At 37.6% G+C, this 13,540-nt stretch overlaps 1 protein-coding gene across 2 annotated transcripts in view; it reads right to left on the reverse strand.

The window, feature by feature from the left end:
• Positions 1 to 13,540, reverse strand: part of LOC132105892 (carboxypeptidase M-like) — a 51,739-nt gene that overhangs the window by 10,660 nt on the left and 27,539 nt on the right. For both annotated transcript variants that reach the window (XM_059511372.1, XM_059511374.1), the window contains exons 5-8: positions 5,678 to 5,865; positions 4,509 to 4,679; positions 4,126 to 4,278; positions 640 to 788 (exon numbers count right to left, since the gene is read on the reverse strand). In XM_059511372.1, the coding sequence (XP_059367355.1) occupies positions 640 to 788; positions 4,126 to 4,278; positions 4,509 to 4,679; positions 5,678 to 5,865 (661 nt within the window). The remainder of the gene's footprint in view (positions 1 to 639; positions 789 to 4,125; positions 4,279 to 4,508; positions 4,680 to 5,677; positions 5,866 to 13,540) is intronic.

Consider the following 13,540-nt stretch of genomic DNA (forward strand, 5'->3'; position numbering starts at 1 on the left):
AAGCTCAGATGCTGAAATTAATGCAAGCGTCATGCGCTTCAGTCTATGTAGTAAACAAACCCGCACGTCTCTGTCATTCATTAATTCACACAGAGACAGAGAGCAGAACACGGATTCATATTTCAAACAACTTTTGCGGCTTAACATTTACAGATACTGGTCCATATGGAGATTTGATTTGATCAATTTATGCTAACTTTGACAAATTCCATGACTGTCCATATTAAAATGTAAGTTTCATTTTCATGACTGGATTTTGAGATTCCGTCCTCGTTTTCTGCTTCGCGGAAATCATAGCGCTGAACTGGGTTTGAACGGGACCTCGGTACTACCGGTACTTAAAGAAACCTGGTACCGTCACATTTAAATTTTTTAAGTACCGAAGTACCGGGTCTTTTGACAACACTATTTCCCGGACGGAAGGACGTGAAAACAGCCCACTCATGTCATCTGAGGTGCTCAGAGAAGGTTGCCAATGCTTACGGTTCAACAAGGCCAATTACCAATAACTCTTTTCCTAAGTATACAGTCGTTTTGTGATACTGTTGTTAAAAAAGACAAGTAAATCACACTGTTGAAACTGATTACTCAATGCTTTGAGCAGTTATAAAAATTTCTTTATTAGAAGCCTGATCTTACTTTGATGGTGTAGTTTCCGGGCAGCAGCAGTCTGTAGTATTCCCCGTTACGATCCGTCCTGAATGGACAAATGTTTCTTCTCTCTGCTATTTCCACTACAGCGTTTTGGACAGGCTTCCCGTATGAGTCCATCACTACTCCTTTCACCCCTGTGCAAAAAATAAATAAAAAAATTAAATCACAATCAATGCAAAATAAATGAATCTTTGACTGAGCTTTTCATAACAAAGGTACTTTTATTTGTTGTGGCATCTTTTCTCTAAACAGCCACCTAATATCACATCATGCAAGTAAACAGAAACAATTAGGTTTGTCAAATGGAAAATTTGTTCTCTTCCTTTCCTATAATGTTTCACATACACCTGCATGACCTCAAATGCTGGCTGAAAGGTGCACGGCCCATCTTAAAAGCGGGTCAACCACTACTTGACTGTAAACAATTTAGTGATCTCTGGGAGGTATTACAACACTCTGACTGCTCCAGTTTGTTAACATCTTTTTTGCCCTGTTGTTTAAAAGGTGTGGTGCAGCGTATTGGCTTCCGATCCCGCTGTTTGCTTGCGGATGGATTATAGAGACTGTTGTGTCAACATTGGGTGTGGACAGTGCTTTTGTCCCTGTGAGTCAGCTGTGAGATGTCCTGACTGTAACAGTAAATGCTTATTGTGCCACAATCCATCCGCCCTAATTTAACCAACTTATTTTGCAGTCTGGAAGTAAACTGTTTTCAGTAAATGGACCTGACTTCCATTCATTAGCAGCTACAGGAAAATAAAAAAATATATCCAAGTGCAGTAAACCGTATACACTAATAACCAGCGTTTTACAATTAAGACTAAACATTGAAAAAATATGGTAAGAAATACCGCTTTGCACAGTTTCAAACAGCAGAATGAGCGTTTTTTTTTTTTTTTACGTTTTCTCAACTTGTTTGGTTCCTCATAGTGTCCTATGATTTATGCAATACAAAACACACAGGTTCCAGCCTTTATGGCATTTACAATGTAGCAGTGTCACAAATTTTGGATAATACATTTATATAAGGTATAATTTAGAGAATCAAATCAAGACAGACTACTGTACTTTAACAAAAAAGTTATGACTTTTGCCTCAAGAACATTTTAATCAGCTGCTTATTAATAGTAATGGACTTGTTAAGTTTAGGGATTATACTCATGCAGAATATGTGCTTTTTAAGTACTATTAAACAGCCAATATGTTAATAACAGTCATGCTAATAAGCAAATAGTTAATAGTGAAAATGAGTCCCTATACTAAAGTGTTAACATATTTTCCACCATTGTTTTAATTTTAATTGCAGAAATGTGTTAATTCAATTGTTTCATTTTATTAATTTTTTATGTTTTATCTCTTCCTTTCAGTGTGTATATATACACATACACACACACACACACACACACTATGGTAATATTCCATTTAGGGCTGTGACGGTTGCCGTAACAACCGCGTCACCGCGGTGGTCGGTTGCTACCGCGGTTGTCTACTGCCACCGGCGGTAGTGCACGCGACGTCACAAACTCTATAGCAAGCATAATACAAAGTTTTGTATATAAGTGTAATAACTGTAATAGTTGCAAATTCTATGTCTATGGTAATTAACAAATTACCTCAAACATTCCTTTAGATATGCAGATTTGAGCGCAGGAAAATACAGTTTATGCATTCAGCAAATTAATTTAGTGTTGGGCGATGGATCTTGTTGGGAAAGCAAATACCACCTCACCGATCTGGAGTCATCTGCATTCATGTCACCCATCGGCGTTTGCACAAGTTCTCGTGATCGCAAACGCTGGCTGGTCAGGTTTGGTGAGGCTTTCTCCAAACTGGCCAAATACAAACGAGACAGCGATGAATAAACGATGGTAACAAGAAATATGGCAACGATTCCTATTTCAAAGAGAGCGCGTTCAGATGAAGAGTTAGGCCGGTGACACACTGGCTGCGTGGCGTGAGCGTGGCATGTCTGCTGCGTCCCAGGAGCGTGGCGTTTTCTGTGTCTTTTCACACCAGAAGCGTGACTGACGCGGCGCTGGCGCGCTGCTGCTGCTGTAGGTGACATAGAGGGAGGCCGCCGACAGACCAGGATCTTGTCTTCATGACAACAATATCAACTTTTTTTTACACACCTACAACTACGCCTACTGATAATGGACACCGTCAACAGTTTTGACGGCAAAATATACTATGTTTGACAGGTGCAATATTTGAAAATCGATAATTATTATTTTTTTTTTTTAATTACATTTATATCTGAATTTATGTCAACCTATAGACTTTCAAACATCAAAATGTCATGAATTAATATGTATTTGTGTACAAAATGACATATAAACATATTTTCCTATTATATTTTGCCCGGAAACGCTTCCAACACGCACGCGTGTCCCGTGAAAGATAGGCGTCGGTTCTATTTCTAGCATGCACACGTTTTGAGACGCGCGTCTCACGCAGGCAGTCTGCAAGCTCTAACCTGTTAACATGGGAGCCGAATTAAAAACACGCCACGCCACGCGGCTGAGACGCTTGCGCCACGCATCCAGTGTGTCGCCGGCCTAAGTTATTGAGCTTGCTTGGTGGCGGAAAAGTAAACCGGACGCAACACAACCGCGTTGCGACAGGTTTAGTCTGTCTAGTGTCTATACAGGACATTTGAATTCTGTGTCAGTACCTCACAGACCGGACGGGAATTTATCATGTCATGTTGTGCTGCATCCAGTGTAGCATCACTGATTATAATGAGTATTTTGTCGCGCTGCGTCGCTCGCGTCCGTTAGATAGGAGGTATTTAGGCTACTTTCTTGTTTAACTGAATTATTTCTTTGATATTTATTTTAGTGTTTTGCAGGCGGCGTTCACTGACAGAAGTGCTCAAATAAACACTAACTGACGAGTTAAATAGGATGTGTTAGATGAGTGAGATGGGCTGATTTCTAGACGTGCATACATATAAATATATCCTGTATATAATATATATAAAATATATTACATGCATGCACAGTTTAAGTCAGCTTTAATCACCTTTTTTGGTAATTCCATGAATTAACTGACCACGACACTGCTTGCACATAGTTTATGCGCCGCCTTTGAGCACAGGACCGTCCACGATGGCTTAACTTGCACCTGATAATAAAGTGAAGTGGAGCGCGTGTCTGAAACGTCTCCTGTTTAGTCATTCTGTGACTGAATAAATTTACTTCTTGTCTTGAGAAAAAGTGACAGAAGCAGCAGTTGTGAGTGGGTGGCCATCCCCGCCCCTACGTAAAATGATTTGAATACGTTAAACTGGAAAAAAATTATATATATATATATTTTTTTTTTTTCTCAAACACCGCGCCACCGGCGGTTGTTGGTCCATTACTACCGCGGTGGTAAAAATCAGCCACCGTCACAGCCCTAATTCCATTATATACAATTAGAAAACATCACATGTGCGCTTGTGAGTAGAGATGTGTTTTGTCTGCCTACCAAGGTGTACTTGCTGCATGTAAGCCAGTAGTGCGGGTTTGTTGGCCGCCCATAGGCCGGGAAGCTGCGCCTCTGGAGGATACTTGCAGCAAGAGATTTCTAGTGTAAGCTCGAAACATTGTGCCCACACATAGTTATAGTCTTGCATTCCCCCTAAGAGAACCACACACACACACACACACACACACGAGTATGTAACTGATAATTGATACAAACAGCAACACATAATCCTCAGCATCTCAAGTGTCATTAAATTAATTATATTTTTTTATTTTACAATCATATTCCAAAATGTAATTACAATTACAACATCAAAATATTTGTTATGTTTGCAGGCAAACGGTCACAAACAATTATTAAACTGATGCTTACAACCCTTTTACCTGGTAGAGGATACCAGTGATATCCGTTAGTGATGCCCTGGGAGAAGTCCTGCAAGTCGGAACAGCTGTTTTCATTGTGCATGTCGCTGTGGCTGTAGGAGTAGGTCTGTGCCAGGTGCACAAACACGTCATCATCAGGGGAGATGCTGAGGCCTCCTTGCAGCTCGCTTCCTGAAACAAAGTCAATGACATACTGTTACACGTGGCTGGACTCAAAATAACTCCTACAGTAATGCCATTCATCATTAAGACAGTTGTTTTCAAAATTTTCCAAGACATAACTTCATTATTTTTAAAACACTATATCCGTCTATAATGTGTTACGACAGAAAACACTGGTCTGCCTGCCCCACAAATTGTTACTGCATGTTCATTACCATAAATGCATGTAGCTTTCAAAACCTCCCAATATTGATTCATGCCTTCAATCCTGTAAAGCATAGTATATTAAAGGCAAAAATTATAACTTAATAAATCGATAAATAAAATACAGTTTGTCAAAGGTACACAATTTACAAATAAATTAAGACCGTTTAAATGTGACTGCTGACAACAAATATTCATATTCCATGCATCAGCCCTTTATTAATCATACACAGACCTTATGCACCAGAGAAACACAATCATCTTTACAATACTCTTTCAAATTTTGTTTTTGTGGTAGCTTTATAGTATCGCTGTTAAAGATGATCAAGTAGAATTTCTTAATGTACAGTTCACAATATCATGACCATTGTAATGTTCAAAGCAGATGTCAAATCTCACTACAACCTCACCTTCATGACGCAGAAAAATAAACTGTAAACAGAAGGCAAGCACAGTGCTGAAAAGGGGCAGAGCTACATAAGGTCTATTATACAACTAACGAATATATATATATAAAAAAAACATAAAAATAAATTTTAAATATACTTTTTAGAGAACCAAACTATGCAAAAATGTAAGTTACATTTACAGATGGTTTACTTGCTGAAAATCTATAAACCATACAGAAATCAAGCATTGTATACAACATTTCATTAACATTTTCATTCTATTGAAAAATTTAGAGGACTTGCAGTTTTCATTTAAAAAAATGATACAGTAAGCTTTATACTGTTAACATGAACCTCTATCAAGTAAAAAAAACAAAAAACAATAAAACAGATATGGCTACATTGGCAACCGACCTCCGTTGCTGTTGTCGTAGGGATAGCTGGCCACCACTGCTCCTCCGTGGAGATTGGCCGAAAGAACAAAGCTTTCTGTCTTTAGCCAGTCCATCACGGCCCTGACCTCCTTCTCCCTTTCCCGATCTGTAGTACTCTCAAACACGTCCGGAAAATTGCGATTCAGGTCCACTCCGTTCTTATTATACCTGTGGGGGAAACCGGTTACTCCTCATAAAATATGTTCAAAAATCTTTTCAGAAATAATTACAGCTCATACTGTAAAAACTCTTATTTCATCATTACACAGAAATTACACTTCAATGTTTTTCTGATTATTTCACACTGTATTTTTATATGCTTTAACTGTACACAAATGTTGCAATAAAATTGTGCATCATATGCTTTTTGGATCACACTTTACATTGCTGCCTTATGCTAAACTGCTTTAAAGTCTCACAAAACATGTAGCCTCCATTATCTCCTTATTACAATTACATTTGTACAACCAGGGCTCTTCTTTGAGCTGGCCTCCTGGCCAAACTAAACAATCGATGAGGAAGGGCTTTGGTTGGAATGGTGACCAAGAAGCCGATGGTCACTCTAGTTGAGCTTCATGATCATATGTGGACAAAGGATAAACCTACAGAAGGACACACATTATTGCAATACTCCACTGATCTGGGCTTCTTGATGGTGTGGCCAGACTCAATCCTCTCATCGGTGAATGAATTTGCAAAAAAAGAAAAGGACTCTTAAGACTGTAGGCGAGTTTACATTACAGATTTGCGCAAAAACCAAGGGTGAAGAGTGCGCTGTACATTCACTCTTCCCACCTATAATTCCTTTCAACCATTTGATCACGAGTCCAACATTCTAACCATTAGGCCACAACTTTACCACGTAAGGAATAAACAAGCATTGACTAGAGTGGCCGCAATCAGCTTCAGTGGCCGTATAAGAGCCACACTGCACCGCAGACGTAAATTGTTTAAGCAGTAATGGTAGGGAAAGCCCCTTATACTGGAGAGCGGCCACATATGAAGTGTTTCTTGGAGGTTACAGTATATTGAATGATTATGACTTTTTACATACGCCATTTGACCTGTAAATGTGAAAAAAAAACATTGCAGTTTTACAAATTATTCATTTTTCGCATTGCCTGAAAAACTACCTCATGCGAATGTAAAAACGTTTGCAATATTTGCGAGTTTTTGCTAAATTCATGCATTTACAATTCCCAATTTCAATTTGCACAATTTGAAGTGTAATGGAAACGCGCCTTGTGAGAAACAAGATTTTTTGGTTTCATGAGCCACATTATATATTAAGTAGTGTTGTCAAAAGACCCGGTACTTCAGTACCAAGTCGGTACCAAAAAAAGTGAAAGTAAAAAAGTTTACCAGGTTTCTTTAAGTACCGGTGGTACCGAGTACCCGGTCAACCCGGTTCTTGGCGCAAACAGTGCTATGATTTACGTGCAGCAGAAATCACGGACGGAATCTAAAAATCCAGTCATGAAAATTAAACTAGCAAATTCCATGACCGTCCATATTAAAATGTATCATATTTTCTCCTTGAAAGTGTTCAATCTTCTTGTCTTGTGCTATCGTTGTTGCCTTCAGTTGAATGGTGATTGTAGAGACGCTTCTCCCGGCAGGAAATGGTCCAACAGTCAACCAAGCGGAACACTTACCAAAGTCGCACAACAACATTTTTTACAGATTTTGAAACTCAATGCACTAGGGTTGTGCCGATAGACGATAGAATCATGAATCGACGATAGTCAGAGATAGACATAAGCAGATTTCTCTGTCGATAGTCAAGACAATATTAGGCTCATTCTCCTATTAATCTATTAATAATAATAATAACAACGACAACTATTATTATTTTTATTAGGCAGCATATTATAATTCGGCTATCAAACTGACCAACTATTTCACTTCAGCAACGCATTTCTCACACACACAAACCGCGCGCGCAAAAGAGAATTAGAGAGAATAAGTTGTAATGCTTTGACTCGGATAACTCATTAAATCCATGAAATGAAAGGGATAGAAAATGAGAAGTTGGTGTCCTACACATTTAATGGCTGGTACACGGAAAGCGTTCTTCTCATACATGAGAGATTAACTCTTTCTTGGCGTTACAAATAAAGTAAAGACAAAATAACAAGGCGGCAGAGCGAACTTATCATCCATAGTGGTTCTCACATAGTCCTTCTCTTAAAGACTGATCACTTTAACTTATAACACTCACTATGTGGTGATGACGTAGAAGGACTACGTGAGAACCACTATGATAAGTTCGCTCTGCCGCTTGTTATTATTTTCATGCATACTGCACTATAATGTGATGCATGCAAAATACATAGTTTTGGCTGTTACAAAGTCTTCATCCACAAACAGACGTACATCGTCTGCCGATATAAGGTATTTCATTGCACTTTAACAAGTAATCTGATCAGCCTATATATGTGCAATATTTTAAACGAGCCCTCACTAACTGAGTTTAATGCCACAGTTATGTTAGAATGCATCTCATTTTTGTTTCTGTGGCGGTGCGTTGGTCTCGTCATGGGGCACGCGGTCCGGAGCGCTGTATTACTGATGCATCAGTTCAACTGAACTTGAATACTCCAAATATATAAACTTAAATATATAAAGTTATATTAAACGTGTTCGTTTATATCCAATATTAGTGTTAAACTGCTGGACTTCAAATTAAATCTACCATTGATTTTCACCATTGACTGATTTTGCAGAACATTTAGACTGATAACTTCCATGCGGAGAAGCGAGAAATTTGTCACAGGAGACGCGATATGACATTTGCGTCCGACTATATATATGAATTAGTTGTTTTAAATACAGTATTTTTATATTTAACGTTTGTTTATCATTATGTTTGAATTGAAAGTATATGTTTTATATCTTAGGTGTGCCTTATAGTGTGGAAAATACGGTAAAAGTTGGCATAAATTAATCAAATCTCCATATGGACCAGTATTGGGCTAGAAATATTACTATTATTTAGTAAAATGTATGTGATACTGCTAATACTGTTAAAAAATGTATACAATTTTAAATAAATCACAATATTCCTTACATGTTTTAATTTTAATAGCAAATCCCCTTTATTTACCAAATTTTTTTTTTGTACATTTCATTAATTAAAAGACAAATTAAATTTGGGTGAAACTTGTTTACCGTTTTTCATAATTATTTTACTTGTAGAAAAACTTTAAACAATTGTAAATAAGTATAAAGAATGGCATTGGTTTTATTTTTAGTGATATAAAGTGTGCTTTTTTTATTAGCATATTTTTGTGTTTTGCTTTGGTACCGAAATTGGTACAGAGAACCGTGGATTTCCACTGGTATCGGTACCAAATACTGAAATTTGGTACAGTGACAACACTTATATGGAGGAAACCAGGCACTGCTCATCACCAGCACAGTATCATCCTGTTAGTAAAGTGATGGTAGCAGCATCATGCAGTGGAGACTGATGGACTTAAAGTGGAATCAGAGCTCAAATGCACCAAAATATTGAGCTGGCTTTAATGAAAACCTAGTCCACAGCATTTAGAACATCACACTGGACAGAAGATTTACCTTCAAACAAGACAAAAACCCTAAGCACACAACAAAATGGGCAACTCTCTGAAAGTCCTTGGGTGGCCAGAACCCAACTCAATCGAACATTTCTAAAGAAGCCTGAAAATGTCTGCCAATCCCCATCCAACCTGACAGAGCTTCAGAGGTGAGGAGAAGAATGGCAGATAATTGCCAAATGCAAATGCTAAAAGCTTTGGCGTTATACTCAAAAAGACAGAGTTAAGGGTATGATTTTTTTAGTACTTATCAGGTATTCCTTTTTAATATTTGCCTGGTAATTATGGTGTATGGAGGGTAGACTAATGTTAAAAAGTAAAGCACACAATTGAAATGAGAACATTTAAGACAAACGGCACAGCTTATCACCTTTCACATTCTCATACAGGAGAAGGATTCACTTTTTCTAGTATATACACCTGAGAGAACAATGCAATGGACTAATGTGTCTTACTACCCTTCTCAGACATCCATCATGTTAAGCAAAATCTAACAAGAACTCTTAAAACTCTTTAAACAGTTACTTCATAATTTCAATGCTAATTTATGAATAAAATGTGTTACACTGATTGAATGGAAATTAGCATACGGGCGATTGGGGATGTGTTCAGCTTTGTGAATGACAGGAATTCAATCGATTAAAGTGGACTGCTCATTAAAAACAAATTGTAATCTACAGTCATCAACAGAGAACAAACCCCCAAAACTTTTAGAATTGTGTTTTTTCACTAGCATTTCCCTCTTCTCGTAGATCCTCACAATAGGCTCTTTTTTACAATAACTCATTACCCAAAAACACTGTTTACTGATGTTGACTCACTTCATTACATATATGAGTAGCACACCTGACTATCATTTGCTGACACCAAAATTTTAAAGGATGAAAACATCAAAAAGCTAACTAGAAAACTAACAGGCCGGTGACAGTCATTCGCATTAGCTGACTCTGACAGGTCTTAAATTTGTGCGGGTGGATTAGTGTGTTCGCCATGACGTGTAAAGCGATCCTTCTTAATCCAGCAAGCGGAGCGCATGCTCTACGCTATACAGAAGTGCTTCCCTCAGGGATTCCTATATGCTTACTGTTGCAATGCTTTGAAGTGCTTTCAAACAGTCTCTCTTGGTCACAAATGCAGCAGAGCTATACCAGCACATCTGGATGCAGGCACTCATGCTGAAATATTAATATTGTTATATAAAATAAAATGTTTTTTATTTTTATTATAATATGCTGATTTGGTATTCAAACAATTATCAACAAAAGTTACATTTTGATGATTTAATTGGAAATAAGTTTATAATATCTCTGAAAATAAAAAGTTTACTTTGTACTATATAGGGATCATTGTGGTTTAGACAAGGTCATAGTTTAATGCAACTCAGAAGCCAATGACAATGGAGAAAAACAAACAAACAGGTTTACTTGTTTTGGTTGGGTTTTGTGCAGAGGTTTTGAGGTTCAATAATCAAGTCTTCTTGGGTGGTCGACGTCAAAATGCATAGAAAAACCAACCCAGGCACAATAAACAGGATGTGTGTGCGCACCACATTTTGCTGGCTTTCGAACACAGCTGTTTCTTCCTGCTTTCACAATACAATAATAATAATTCAAAAAAAGTATTTAAAAATTGGCCAGTTCTCTCGTCATCAGTGGCTGTTGTAGTTCAATGGCAGAGATGAGCTTGCTTATGCCAAGTTCTCTCACAAATATTGAAGCTCTTCAACTTGTTTGAAAGCTTTTGGAAAACTGATTAAGCACATCATAAATCCACTCAGATTCCCTTGTGTGTCTGGCTCCGTTTGGACTTGAGTTGTTTTCTTTTGCTGATTGCCGGCCTTATCCAGACACCTGATTCCTCTCTTAAGACCCTCGAATCTAAATCATGGTGGACGCTTAAGCTGATCGATGTGGCGTGAAACATATTTGGTCATAAAAACATTTAAGTTTCACCTCCATAAACTATTTGTCTAAAACAGCTCTTGAGGTTTCCATTAGCGGGGAGGTGTTAGTTTGATGAACGGATCGCTGATGGCTTTATCTTGTCTGATGCTTTTCCTGCCATTTCTCTTAAACGCTTTGGATTTTGTTAGAGTAGCTGATCCTGGGTCAGCCTAAACTGACACACTGCTCCATCTCAGATATATACAGTGATACTGGAGGTAAACATGGTGGGGTTTACGTTCCTTCAACCACTGTTTATATGTAATGACAGCTTGGAGCTGATTTATTAGGATGGCTTCTATATCAGTGCAACTTTACACACACAGAGTAAGATTTCTTAACATGCACACATGCAGCCATAAAATCTTTGTCAGCCTGCACTCAAAGTCTGTCAGCATAATTTGGAGGAGTATCAGGGCTGTCACAGGGCATCTGGATGTGTGAGAGTCAATAATCTCTGAGTGAAAGGCATTTAATGGTGTTTATGTTGTGCTTTGTGGCTGTGGAGTGATCAGTGCAGAACAGAAATATTTCTGCCGTTTCACTGATCCTTAAAGGAATAGCGGTAACACTTTAGGTAACTAATAGGTAACACCTATTAGTTGCTTATTAACATAGATATTACTATAATATTAGCCATGTATTTGTGCTAACATATTAATGCCTTATTCTACTTGACCTTATTCTACATCCCTAATCTACCTTAACTATTAATAGGCATCAAATTAAGAATTTATTGAGAGAAATGTCATAGTTAATAGTTAACAAGTGTTACCTATTCTAAAGTGTTACTGGAATAGGAATAGCTTACCAAGAATTCAGTCAGTGTTTATCAAATCTCATGTTATTTTTAAATCTTCAGCGGAACCAACAAAAGAGCAGAACGGCCAGTTGGCTTTTGTACAACTCGTGTAGACTTTCAAATAATGTTACTGATGTTTACTTTTGTGTACATTCAAAAATACAAGTTTGTCATTCAAAAGTTCTAAAATACATTAATACAAGAGATTGATTTAAAAGAGACAAAATAATGCTTTAGCTAGATTTCCAAAATGATAATTTTATGCCATTTGTATGCGGTGTGAAGTTTCAATTGTACAATAATAATTACTATTATTAGTAGTAGGTTTTAAAATAGTGGAGGACACTATATTTTGTGTAGGATTCATTAAGTAATAACCCACTATCCCATTACAAACAGAGCCAGCCACACGGTTTACACCGTACGGGAATTAGACAGAATGAAAAAAAAAAAAAACTTAAAATGAGGCAGAGACTTTGTGTTGCCCTTTAAAAGACATTTCTCTCTCTGTGTTATGGTGTGTGTGAGATGTTAAAGATGGAATCAAGATGTAGTGTCTGCGTTCTGCTGCAGACTCTCAAACTCGGCCTGAGGAAAAATTCCTGCAGTCCAGCTGTGCTTTCGGCATCAAATTATAGTACTTTTTCTGAAACCTCAGAAGAGTTTGATTTGTGCCAGTGACAAACTGACCATTCTTGTGCGTGCTCGCTTCTTTCAGCAGTGAAAAAAAAAGAAAAACACCAGACCAAAACATCTGTGGATCTTTTGATCACCCTAAACGTCTAAAACCCTCAAATGTTGTCTTTTCTTAAATCGGCAGGTCAAATTACGCCATATTGGACATAAATCTGACAACACAGTGGATTTCATTAGCTACCAAATATAGTCACAGTACAACAGCATCTGGAAATAGACCCAAATGATTTTAGCAGAATGTCATTTCCTGTCAATAAGTCCTTTGAGAACCACATTTCCTCTCAATCTAAAGGATGACAACATGATATTGCAAATTATGGTCTGTAACTCATATGTGAGTTTGACGGTCTTATTCTTCATCCAACAGCCTTACTGCAAAATTTGTTTTGTTCTGTCACTGGATGTAAAGAAACATGCACCCCCAAATACATGGCTGAAGTTTATTTTTAATGACATGCCTGAGCGGTTGAAAATTTTCCTTTGTTCTTCACCTTTCACAACTGATGGTTTGGTGAATTATTCTAAACATACTATTTTTTTTCGATATTTTGAAAGATACAGCAGTGCCAAGCATTTTGTCCCCGAAAGGAAAAGTAAATGTATTTTTAATCTTACAAATGGGTTTTTAATACAATAGCAATCCAGCACTGGTTAATACATCTGATAAAATACAGATGGCTTAAAGGTGCCATCTGTCATATCTGGCAAAAAAATCAAGTCATACTCCACATTCCATACCAGATGGGGGTAGTATGCCTCAATAAAGTGAATTGGTCTACTCTAGAGTAACAAACGAGAAACAGCATAGTCTCTATGCTCCGCCC

This window comes from Carassius carassius, chromosome 26 (genome assembly GCF_963082965.1).
Source record: "Carassius carassius chromosome 26, fCarCar2.1, whole genome shotgun sequence".
Classification (NCBI taxonomy): domain Eukaryota; kingdom Metazoa; phylum Chordata; class Actinopteri; order Cypriniformes; family Cyprinidae; genus Carassius; species Carassius carassius.